Source organism: Wasmannia auropunctata, unplaced genomic scaffold (assembly GCF_000956235.1).
Source record: "Wasmannia auropunctata unplaced genomic scaffold, wasmannia.A_1.0 LD334538.1, whole genome shotgun sequence".
In the NCBI taxonomy this organism is placed as follows: Eukaryota; Metazoa; Arthropoda; class Insecta; order Hymenoptera; family Formicidae; genus Wasmannia; species Wasmannia auropunctata.
Genome location: NW_012028352.1, coordinates 244,253 through 257,364, shown reverse-complemented (window position 1 = coordinate 257,364; position 13,112 = coordinate 244,253). Strand labels below are relative to the sequence as shown.

The following is a 13,112-nucleotide window of genomic DNA, read 5'->3' as shown; positions in this document are numbered from 1 at the left end:
GAGTTGCATGAATTAGAATTCACATGCGAGGATCCGAGCATCGCGATGTCGACGCGCGTTCGCCATGGGATCGTACGCGAATGGAATTCATCGTGCCGGTGAATTACGAAGCTGATTACGAGTGGTCTCCACGTAAACGTCGAAGGTAAACCGACGTGGAAGGTGAAGGTGAATGTCTCTAGTGATCAGTAAAGCAGACGTCATTCCCGTCCGTTCTCCACTTCGTCTGAAAAGTCGGATAATGCTCGCGCGGAAAAACGTTCGCGGATCGCACCAGAGAGTTATTGGAGAACCGGTGCGCGCGGTTCCGCCCGTTTCGAAACATACGCGCCGTGACACGGCACGTACGTTTTCTCGTGGAAAATCGACGAGCCCCACGCCGTCTCCCCTCTCCGTCGGTCGGCACGTTATCGTAGCGTCGTGACGTAAAGGTTCAACGGCTGCCCGGAAAAAACAGTACGGGGAAAGACACGGTCCCCAATAGAGCTCACAAAAACATCGCGAGCGTGAGCACGCGGCTGGCCGATTCACGCCGCGGCGCCCGCGACCGAGAGACCGAGCTTATCGCCTCCTCGCCATTCTTACCTCGCGTTTCTCTCTCGTTCCCCACCCTGGATAATGCGCGACAAGCAGCACATGCAGATATAAAAGCGAACTTAACGGGGGTGCCGGATTCAGTCGTTCGCGACACGTGTATACGATTTGGATGAGACGAGGGCAAGAGGAGACCAGTCCTTCGCGGTAGCACATCCGGAAGTCTCGGAGGAGCTCTTTGTAGCCCCTGAAAGGCGAAAGGGCGATCTCGAGCGGGGGAGGGTCAAGAAGCGCGAAAAGAGCCCACGTCGCTCTGTTTCCTCCCTTCCCATCCGGATTTCAACGATTAGCGATTAGGAAAGAGGAGCCATCCGTCTCGTCGACCCGTCGCGTGCTCCAAGGATATTAAATCCCAAGGATGATCTCCACGTTGAAAACGTGCTGTAAGTACGATCTCGCGTCGCGATCTCGCGCGCGAATCTCTCGCCTCTCGCGCGTCCCTCTCCGCTCCGCGGACTTGCCTGCCGGCTAAAAAAACGTCCGATCGATTTTCTTATTTATTGGATTCCGAGCGCGATTTGCTCGCAATCAAAACATTTCTATCGATCGCGGCTGATCTTGGCGAGTGCATCTGATCCCGTGCACGCTCGCGCGCGTGCGAATAATTTGTTTCATCGATACCAGAATACTGTCAAACGCTATCGCAAAGCCGGTCGTAGCGGATAGAAACATCGATATTTAAAATGCAGAAGAAAAGAATAGGTAGATAGTCATCTTCGCAATCGAGTTTTGCAATCTTTCAGTGGGTAAAGGCCTTCACACATAAAATTCCGTAAAGCCGTAAGACGTAAGCATAAGAAAATCGACTAATCCCAATTGAGTGGAGGGGTTACGGACAACCTAATACTAAATTGAGATTGGTCGATTTTCTTACGCTTACGTCTTACGGTCTTACGGGATTTTATGTGTGAATAGGCCTTAATACCGCCGTGAAGCTATCGCGATGCGCTGAATACCGTGGTCCGAAAAATTCCAATTGAATCGTTGATTGCCGAATATGTGCTAACTCGTCGTTAACGATCTATAAATCGCACGCGAGCTATCATCGATTCAATTTCGTGGAGGGGAGAAATAAAAATTTTGATAAAGAATAAGTAATTAAGTTTTAAGATAACATACTGACGTAAAAATGATGATAAAGTTATCTAATTGTACAGTGCCAATGTGTTAACGTGCAAAAATAGAACTGCCGCTCACCTGATTTCCTCGAAATTGTATCTTTTCGGGGACGCGGTCGCTGCAGCAAACACGATTCTCATGGTATCTTTCGTGGCATTTCGTTTTCATTACATAAATAATAATAATAATTTTTATCGTTGTAATGTACAAAAATTAATACCTTTATCAACTATAAGAAATGTAAAGAAAAAGTAAGGGAAGGAAATCGCAAAGTTAAATTGTGTCCATCGTCACCCCCGAAAATGCGACATCGCCACAAAGAATCATCGATTACTATTATAGAAATCCCAATTTGCTAATGCCGCAGCCGCGCTGGCTTTCACGCTCACCCGACCGCGGGAGATGCCTTGACATTAATTACAACCCGTTCGTTTGCCCAGATTACTTCCTGACGCGTGGCGGAACGCGCGAGGGTGCCACGGCCTGCGTCAATAATTCTAGTAAACACCAAGTGTGATACACGTTTTAGATTACAATTATATTGTTGAGTAAAAAATTATAACTAACAATTATGTTATTGTTACTTGGTGTTAATTGGTGTTCGCTAGAATTAATCCGTTCAACGGGAACGTACGTGATGAAACGGTCGACTCTCGAAGAATCGAAGGCGCAAAAGGCGCATCGCGGGAAAAGTGAAAAGAAATCCCGGAAGTTCCGATCATTGTCTCTATTTGTCGATCGTCGGTCGCGTTCGATTTTTTTTTCTCTCTCCTCCCACCTTTCTCTTTCCCCCGCGCGAACCTTGAGAGGCGCGTGAGACCATCGGCTTCCGGAAATCGACGCCCGTATCACATCTCATCGCGGAGAACGCTTTTTCTTTCGCATTTTTCGCATATCTAAGGCACGTGCGGACACGAGCGGCGAAACTCTCGCTTATGTGACATCCATGATGAATCATGCGTTCATTACGAGAATTCGATGAAACGAAGCATGCGATTACAGATCTCTCGCTGTATATATTAAGCTGTACAAAAAGTCTTCTCGATTTTTTTCTAACAAATGGCATTTGTCAAGCGTAACGTACGATTATGTACTCAACGAGAACGGAATGATGAGGCCACCTCAGAAAGGTGACAGAAAATAGTTGAAGAAACATTCAGTATTTTATAAAATATAATAATTTTTTTTTTTTACTTGACTTTTGAATTTCTTTTAAAAGAGAAACAAAAACATTCCAATCCAATATTGGCAAAGAATAGCTCGTGAAAGATAAATTTCACGGAACGATATCTTGATCCCTACTGTTGTATTTTAAAATATAAAGTATAAAAAAGTATGTTGTGTATTTTAATATTTGATTTAATATAACTTTGAAATAATCGGTCATTCAGCATGATAAGTTACACAGGTTATAATGTATTTTGTATGCTTATGTTTTTTCGAAGATGATTCAAGCAGAGTGCTTGAGAAAAATTAATATTACATTTTAATCATAATTCAACACATGGAATTTTTATCTAATATTTAACATATGGAACTCTTATCTAAATGCCCAATCTTAATTCCTTCACACCTCTTGCGGATCGCGTAATTAATTTTTAAATCATATGCTTTTGCGCTGGTGCGTCTGATTTCTACACTTTTAATAACGAGCAAATAACGTTAAATAATTTCCCGTAAAAGGGAGTTACTCTTTTCAGTTTCCATTATAATTTTTATATGTGATTAAAAATATTTTTTTACCTTGCATCAGAAAGCACGGAATAATTTTTATAACTGTAAATAAATCAATGTCAAATGAATTTCGACAAACTCGCGCGAAAAGATCCGTACGCTTTGCTCTCTTTTACCTTCAAGGGAGGAAAAATTACGCGATCATCTGTAGATGCGCTTCCCAATTTAATAGCATATGGCACGTGTCATGGTTAGTTTCTGTACGTGGCTAGTTTCTTCGTGCGTTCGCTCAATAACTACTTGTCTACGGCAATTTTAAACGTTCAATTATCATGCGTCGTTCGTTCAAAATTGCGGGGCTAAATTACAGAAATTAAGTCGGATCGACCTGTTTCCGCTATGGCGGAGTGTCATCTCGTTATCATCTTCTTGACGAATTAACGTTTATTAATTATGTTATAACAGTTAGTAAATGATGGTAATGAGAAAATGAAACGGGGGTGAAGGGGAGGAGGGGACAAGAAGGAATATTATCGGTAAGTCATTGTGAGCCTCTTCGGCGGCACATATACTTTCCGCGTATCGCGCAGATAAGATAGCGGCCGGCAGTAAGTATGATCGGCTTCCCTCGCGAGCAATGTCAAACGAAAAGTATTTGTCGTTACGACGGTTATCCGCGGTTATTGTCGATTATGCGGTAAAGTGACAAGCCGTTTTTGCACGCTACATTGCACACCAATATAAAAAAATTCCAGCTTATTAGTTCACGGCAACAAGGCCGGCGTTTGATATCGAGAGAGAGACCGCGCCCCCTCCCCTTGCTCATTGACATACAATCTGCAATGATCATTCACGCTTCAAATCGAAGGCTTCGATCGGAAAAACGATCGCCCGCCCGGAAAAAGACGGCGAGATTCGCGGGCTGTTGCAATTTATTGAGTTTTATCGCGTCGCGATTAGTCATCTATCTGTGTTGCAGAGAAGACATTCCTAACAGCTCGATAGGGAAATTTTGGCAGAGAGCATAGAATCGATCTGATTGCCAGTTAATAACGATCATAAAAAAAAAAAGATACAGAGACCGATAAACTCGGCTCTCGCTCTCGATTAATCGCATTTTTCTTCGAAGCCCCTTATCGAGTCACGATTTTTTTGTATGCTCGTTAAAGTTAGAAGTGCCTTGGAGAGACCCTAGCTAGTAAGCGATAGAATTTGGTTCGAGATTCCGAAGTAATCGATGATAACGTAAACTATTATTATTATTTTATTACTAGTATTATTTTCGTGCGACATATCTCTCTCCGAGAAGATAAATCGTCGATTTCTTTCGCGTCGGACGAGCCTGTTACAGAAAACGATTGCAAGCTATTGTGTTACCGTCGCGCAATCTCCGGGGAATTTTTGCAAGATAAACGATCGACGCGATTTCTGTCACGGACGAAAAGGTGGTCGCGTGATGATATTGATGACGTTATGATTTTTTCATTCGTTTTTTTGGGCCCTTGATTTTTTTTGGAATTGGACTGTGTGCCAAATGGTACCTTAATAAGAGACCTTATAATAAGATGTATACATATATGTGTAGGTACGTGTAACCTGCGTGTAAACAGGATAAACGCATCTGCATCAGCCGAGCCGAGGACGATCGACCTTGGGAGTAAAGAGCTAAAAAATCGCTCGTTCTTTGGGCCCTTGATTTTGAGACTGAACTGTGTGCCAAATGATATCTTATAATGAGACATTAATTATAGAAAAGTTTCAAGTTGAGGTGACAATTGTTATCAGAGCTGAAGGATGGGAGGGGGCGGGGGAGATGAACTCAAAGTTCATTATGGAATTATCACAGGTTTGCAAGGATCGGTATTTTAAGAAGATTGACTCAGCCGATGAAGGTTAATCGCAATTTTATGTAAATGACGCTCGTTTTGGATGTAAAAAACGTGGTATAAAAAATCGAGTTTTTGCGTAAAGAGACGTAATAAGTGACTCCCCCCTTCCAGCATAACAATTGTCACCTCAATCTGAAACTTCTCATGTGCAGTTAATAAAGATATTAATAGCATAACAATTGTCACTTTAATCTGAAACTTCTCATGTGATTAATAAAGATAATAATCACATGAGAAGTTTCAGATTGAGATGACAATTGTTATGCTGAAAGGGGGGAGTCACTTATTACGTCTCTTTACGCAAAAACTCGATTTTTTATATCACGTTTTTTCATCTCCCTCGCCCCCTTCCATCCTCCAGCTCTGATAACAATTGTCATCTCAACTTGAAACTTTTCTATAATTAATGTCTCATTATAAGATATCATTTGGCACACAGTTCAGTCTCAAAATCGAGGGCCCAAAGATCGGGCGATTTTTTTGGATCATAGCTCTTTACTCCCAAGGTCGATCGTCCTCGGCTCGGCTGATGCGTTTATCCTGCTTACACGCGGGTTACACGTACTTACACATACATGTATATACACGCGGTTTTTCACGTGTGCATGTGCTCCGGCATAAACTTCACGCATGATGCACGGGAATTGTGCATGCGACGCGAGCGTGTGCCGCGAAATTTGATCGCGTTCGCCGGCGCGTTCCGGCGCTTTTGTAAATTAAGAGAGATTGCGTGACGGCGGCGATGCGAAGTATGGTAGTATCGCCATTATTCCTGATGGCCGCTCGTCCGCTCGAAATCCCCGATTTCGATCTCGCGGCGGCACGCCGCGAGCGAAGTTGGAGCGTGGTATATTGTGTGTGAAATGTGTTACACAGATAGATATATTCGCGGGAAGCAATACGATCGAGATTCATCGTGGGGCCGTCTCCTCGCTCGCTCGCCTCGATTATAATCCGCAACTACGATCGCACGAGAGAATTACGTTATCGATTTTGGCAGAAGCCACCCACGCGGTGGAGGTCGTCGCTCTGAGTTTTTTTTTTCACGCAAACCAGCTCAGCTCGTGTATGGAAATCAATAAAATTTTACACGCTCGATTCTCGACCCGTCGAGGCGTCAATGTTTACACGACGTACCTATATCTTACAATATAAATTAAGTAATCGGAACACAATTGAGTTGCATGCACGCACGACGCGCCCGTCGTATCTTTGTAGAACGCGTTTATCGTGAAATTCCATATCGACGCTTGATTAATAAGTAAACAGAAGATAAGCGTAGAGCAAACAAAATAGTTCGGAATTAGAGGTTGTTTTGACGAGATGGCTCGCGTGACGATTAATTAATGCGCGAAAAATGAATTGCATGGCTGTCGTGAGAGCCGACGAGATTTCCGACGGTGTGTCTTTTTTTTCTATCTACAGATATAACGGGACGGGAGGTTTTCGAGATTAATAACGATAAGAATTCAAATACGGTAGTCACCTCCACGTGAAAAGCTGTAGTTATAATTAGAAACTCGAGTCGCACGGGATTTTCTAAAACAGTCGCAAGTATATCGCGACTGATTTAAATCGCAGTTATCATTGAAACGACGAAATATAATTTCGCAAGTCCGACAACGTGGTATCTGTCTATCTCGTCCGTTAAACGCGGCAGGTAATCCCGCAGATTTTTTGCGCGTCGCGCGCGATTTCTGAAACCTTATAGGATTATTATGACAGCGCGTCGTAAATCAACGTTGTTGTTGTGCGCGTGTGTCGCGTTCAGTTTATTTTCCGCCAATTCATACCGGAGAGGTAGCCTCGGCGGGGATATCGCGCAGATATGTCATATTCGATAATGATCTACTTCGAAGTTATGTGCTTCGATTCGTCACCGCGCGTACGGGAGGGAAGAAGAAAAAGAAAGGAATTCGCTGGTAATTCCCGGAAATCAATCAATGATATCGTTGCAAAAACAATTTTCACTTATCTACATGCTCATTCAACGGATTTAATTGTCACGGATAATTAAAGTGCACACGGCGACAAATCTAATATGATGATGACAGTGCGGTAAAGCCGATGCGGTGTCATCGATTTATCGCTTGTTGACATACAACACTTGTTAAGTGTGCGCCAACAACAAGAGTTAAGTGCATATCTCGTAAGTTCTATACGATAATAAAATCCAGATAGGGTCTGCCGCCACCGTGGCCAGTTTACCGTATGACTCTCGCGATCGCATTTCTCCCCTTTCACGTTCGCGTGTGCGTGAACGCGGCGGGAATAACGAAAAAGAAACCAACGGAACTATCCGTCGACGAGAAGGGGGAACTAGGGAAAAAAAGGAGGAAGTAGCGCGCGCGTCTGTGTGCGAAAACGATAGCGCGATTACGATACCCCAATGGCCGGATTGCGCCACAATTGCGTTCGCACGCGCGCGCGTGTGTGTATGTGTGTCGTGCGCGCGACACAAAGCCAATTACATAATGTTTAATATCGATAATCGATGAACGCATTTTTAATGTAATAGTCTCGTAATGTGGAGCAAACAGAGGATCTCGAACGCTATCTCGAACACGTTGCGTCGCGAGACTCTCGATCTCGTTTTACGGCGCGAGCGTAAAACCTCTCCCTTTTTTTCCTCCCTTTTCCTTTCTTTTTCGCTGGTGAAGGCGAATGTTCCGGACTTCGACTTCAGGAATTTTTCCTGTTCCGCCCTCTCGAGAGGCTACTGGGTCACACCGCCTCCCGCGAAAATAAGCCTCCCCTCGCGCCGCGCGCGCGATAATTATTGCAAAATCAAGCCGGCGCGGCGACGATTTTCGCAAGACGTATATTTCCGCCAATTGCTTTTTTTTAAGTCAGAAAGAGAGAGAGAGAGAAAGATACACTCGCGCGGTTTTTCCTCGTGCGTTTGCCATCACGAGGAAAGTACGGGATGCAAGACTCGGCCGCAGGATCACAGAGATAACGAACGGAATGGTGCCAATCGCGGATACTCGGAATTCTCATTTATTTAACTACGACGAGCGAACGGCGTTCGAGGAAACTCGCTCCGCGTTCCCCTCATTACCCCTCGCTTATTTTCGCGTCGAACGGTTTTTCTTTGTATAATAAGAGTGTTTCCAATCACAAATTAGAAATCGATTATCGCAAATAAGCGGGATTATTCCGCGATTATATAGCAAGTGATTGCCAATATGATTGGAAACACGGATATATTATAGATAATATCGATTGATCAATCAATACATTATGCGACAAATATGAAGATAAGTACATACATATATATGTGTCGGAATAAATAAACAAAGAAAATGTCTAAGTAGCATCGGTGTAGAGAGATATAAACAGATAACGAAGCTTTATTCTAATCTTTATTCTAATCGATTTCGAGTGGAGCTTCAATAGAGTATATTAAGTAGAAGCTTAAATAACGTCTTTTAATGGCCTGTCTCTCCTTGAGATATATATATACACATGTGTGCAATTTGTCAAAACTATACAAGCAACAAAAGAGTCTCGCGATCTCACTTTTACCTCGAAAACGCGGTTTCGCGGACTCACGCACGTGGAGTATTCTCTATATTCATGTAAATAACGCGGCTAACGGGAATTAGGTAGAATTTTTACACGTGTGCCCGGTTGCGACGCGTGCATCCTCGAAGATGTAGCTGTTCGAGGGCGCCGACGAGGAAAGTTCGAAGCCGCGTACGAGGAAGGAATGGCGAATCAGCTCGACGAGTGATGGTCGAACTGTCCAGTTGATGCCGATGTTGCTACGTAGACAAAGACCAGGAAGACGGGGGGGGGGGAAATATCTTTCAATCGTGACTCCGCGAATCTTAAGGGAGGTCGCGTTTCGCAACGCGCAACCCTGGACGCGAAATCCTCGAGAAGGGCCGGAAGACCGAGACGTTGACCGGAAAACGTGCCCCGTTTCTTTCTGTCGCGACGCGACCGAGTCATCGCAGGTGTGTTCACCGAGAATACCACCTCGGTGTGATACCTATATGTCATTGCGTATGTCGGGGCACGTGCGTGCGTTATACGTGATCGCACGCGGACGCATCGCGGAATAGAGAACGCGCGGCCGAAGGTTCATTCACCAAATCGGGGAAGGAAGCTACCGCGCGAAGGTTGAACGGACGACTCTCGCCTACGAAAGAGGTCGAATCTTTTCGTCGTCTTCGCATCGCGTATTGTCGAAATCAGAAAAATCACGCTTCTCTCATCGCGATACGCGCAAAATATATTACCTCTAGCAATAGTATTAAAATTAAAAACGATGTAAAAACGATACCTATTTTTTTTTAAATTAAGATCGGAGATATATCTTATAGATTTCTCGCTAAACGGAGTTTTTTTGCAAATTGCCGTTATCGCGACGTTTTGCGTGAGTCATGAGTGACCAATAGAATAATATGAAAGTAAAATTCCGCAAAAACTTCATCGCGCGAGCGATTTATTGGACAAAGAAATCGTAAAAAAAGAAGACGTATATCGGCGATAACGGCGAACTAATCGGACAACTAACGGAGCGACAACTAATCGGATAACAAAGTCATAGTCAAGATAAGAGCGATCTAACGATGAGCCCAGCAAAATATGAATCCTCGCGAAGATGCGTAAATAACTTTTATATGACTATAAATGGATATGGATTAATTCACAATATACCCTAAGATCTTATAATGCGAACTACATTGCCTCCTGATATAATTATACCTAAACAATGAAGGGATTTTTTAATAAAAAAAAATTTTAACATTTTAAGAAATTTGACACGTTTTAACGATATTTTTCATTATCTCTAGACTCTTGCACAACGATCGCTATAATCGCATCTAAAGTTACGAGTCACATAATTTTATCGCGTAATTCCAGAGCTCGCCTCCAGTCGATTAAGTTCTCGGAATCACGAGATTAATTAACGTGGAATTCGCGAAAATTCTGATTGCAGGCGGCCGACTGTCGCAACGATGGATATTCGCTATCATGGGATTTTTGGCGATCCTGAATGCTTACACCATGAGAAATTGCCTCTCAATCACTATTACGGAGATGACGATTCCGATAAAACACAATTATACAGATGATACTTGCAAGTACGAGGAGACAGAGAATACCGATAAGTCCAACAGTACGATGGATAATCGATACGATTGGGATGAACGTACACAGGTAAAAGATACTTTACATAAATTGTACTTTGTAATAATGATATCAAAATGTGTGCTTTTATGTTTTACCCACTCTTATCTTTATCCCCATGTTTCGCTCTTCTTCACTTACTTTTGTGCCTTTATAGCTTCATATCATTTTCTCGTTCCAGGGCCTCATCCTCTCGTCCTTCTACTGGGGCTACGTCATCACGCATCTGCCGGGCGGGATACTGGCCGAGAAGTTCGGCGGCAAGTACACCCTCAGTCTCGGCATCCTCTCGACGGCGGTATTCACCTTGCTGACGCCGGCGGTGGTTCAGTGGGGCGGGAACATGCCTGGAACCTTCCCGGTCGGTTTGGTCGTGCTGCGGTTTCTCATGGGCCTCGGCGAGGGCACGACCTTCCCGGCGTTGAATGCCCTGCTGGCGCAGTGGACGCCGCCGGAGGAGAGATCGATGATCGGCTCGCTGGTGTTCGCCGGCGCCCTGCTTGGTACGGTGCTCGCCAATGTGGTGTCCGGTCTGATCCTGCACGACAGTGAGTGGCCCGCGGTCTTTTACGTGTTCGGCAGCATCGGCGTGCTGTGGTTCATCGTGTTCGTGCTGATCTGCTACAACAATCCGTACGAACACCCGTTCATCTCCGAGCGCGAAGTCAAGTTCCTGCACGATCGTATGAGCGAGCACACGCACAAGAAACCGCCGCCCTTGCCCTGGGGGCACATGCTAAGCTCGGTGCCCCTCTGGGCCCTGGTCACCGCTCAGATCGGCCACGACTGGGGCTTCTTCACCTTGGTCACCGATCTGCCCAAGTACATGAGCAGCGTGCTCAGATACCCCATCAAGAACAACGGCCTCGTCTCAGCGTTGCCCTACCTCATCATGTGGTTCTCCAGCATAGCGACGTCCTGGCTGGCCGACTGGATGATCACAAAGGGTGTCATGTCGCGCACCAACGTGCGGAAACTCGGCACCACGATCGCCTCCATCGGCCCGGGCATCTTCATCATCGCCGCCTCCTACTCCTCGTGCGACCGAACGTTGGTAGTCGCCATGTTCACCATCGGCATGGCTCTGATGGGTATGTATACGCAAATTCACCTCTCGGAGGTACTGCGATCCGCAATATTTGCAGGACGAACGCGAATGTGCGAATCGAAGAGGGTTTCTTCGCCTTTTCAACATATGTCTCTTCCTGTTTTTTTCCAAAGGTACCTTCTACCCCGGGATGAAAGTCAACGGGCTGGATCTCAGCCCCAATTACTCCGGCACTCTGATGGCGATGGTGAACGGGATAGGCGCCTTCAGCGGTATCATCACGCCGTACATCGTCGGCGAGCTGGCACCCGAGCAGACGATGACCCAATGGCGAATCGTCTTCTGGATCGTCCTGGGTGTCTTCATCGTGACGAACATAGTTTTCGTCATATTCGCCAGCGGTGAGGTTCAGTACTGGAACGACCCCAATTTCGTCATACAAGACCGGGAGAAGAGGCAGCAGCGTCAGAAGGAGGAAAAGACAAACAAATCGACGGAGAAAGCATGAAAATGCGTTGCGCTTTTGCTCACGGTGCCCCCCCGGAGAGTGCCTGTGAACAAACGAAAAACAACCTGACTTAATAATCTCGTGATCATCGCGAGACATCGCCCCCCTCCCCCCTCGACAGACGCACGCTCTTCAAGGTCCGCTCGTCGTTTCGCCACGACTTTCAACGAAGATCTCACACATCCGCGTGAAGGAGAGATGCCCCCTGAGAAAAACGCGCGTTTTGACACCGCTCGCGCGTATAATCCTTGGATAATAATTCACGCGTACGGCATCAATTGTAAATCGCGCGCGATGCCGGAATGCTGCATCTTGGAGTTCACGTCAATCCGTATCGCGAACGCGCTCAATACGCTGGCTACGTTTGCGCAAGCGAACCTTTTCGTCGTGAAAGGAGAAACTGTAAATTAAAGCCGATAGACCAACAGCAATTGTACATATTGTGTAGAGATTAAGTAAATGTATAGCATAAATATAATTTAATTGAATAAAACACTAAATGCGCACATGTGTCACCATTTCCATTATTCGGGAAGTGATCGGATTCTCTCCGGGCGCTCTTCAATTCGGTGAATCTTTTAGCAAAAAAAAAAGAGCGACTGGTTATATTGGCGAGTTGTCGAGTCATCATTTAGACGCGGCTATCATCCAACGGCCCAGAATGCAAAATGAGACGCTTCAAGAAGTGCTTAATCAACCTGTCAATTTTCTATCGGTACTTCGTAAATTTCGCTCGATAGATATATATATGTACGATAGATATGCAACGTAAATGTATGCCATTTAAAAATTCACTACGATCATGCGATAATAAAATATTCCGCGTCATCGAGTAAACGACGCTTTCGGCCGACAGCACACCGCGGTGAAAAGCAAGCGTAAAGTTTATGTAAACCTTCTTCGCATGTCACGCCCATGCAATTATTATACGTCCGAATCCCGTTTGTTTCGCGTAATATCGCTATTTTAAGCGTCACTGCCTGAAAACACGCTAATTACGAGAGTGTGCCACGCAAATCTCCGCGATTGCACCCGATCTCCTTCGTAAACGCCCGGAATCGAGCGTGCCTTATCGAAGAATGGAGCGAGAACGTATGCAAATTAACGAACAGAGTATAGTAATTGACGCGTTCACCAA

General features: G+C 45.1%; 1 protein-coding gene across 1 annotated transcript; it reads left to right on the top strand.

Moving 5' to 3' along the window:
- Window positions 1-471: 471 nt before the first annotated feature.
- Window positions 472-12,480, top strand: LOC105458358 (putative inorganic phosphate cotransporter). The gene is made up of 4 exons (XM_011703600.1): window positions 472-977; window positions 10,228-10,448; window positions 10,600-11,509; window positions 11,640-12,480. Exons 1-4 carry the CDS (start codon window positions 953-955, stop codon window positions 11,972-11,974), a joined length of 1,491 nt encoding a protein of 496 aa, XP_011701902.1. The 5' UTR covers window positions 472-952; the 3' UTR covers window positions 11,975-12,480.
- Window positions 12,481-13,112: the final 632 nt, after the last annotated feature.

What these genes read in the sequence shown, in the direction of transcription:
- LOC105458358 (XM_011703600.1), top strand. Translation starts at nt 953, where the DNA reads ATGATCTCCACGTTGAAAACGTGCT. An exon ending in ATTGGGATGAACGTACACAG is followed by an intron (nt 10,449 to 10,599) that starts GTAAAAGATACT and finishes TTCTCGTTCCAG; the next exon opens with GGCCTCATCCTCTCGTCCTT. An exon ending in CATCGGCATGGCTCTGATGG is followed by an intron (nt 11,510 to 11,639) that starts GTATGTATACGC and finishes TTTTTTCCAAAG; the next exon opens with GTACCTTCTACCCCGGGATG.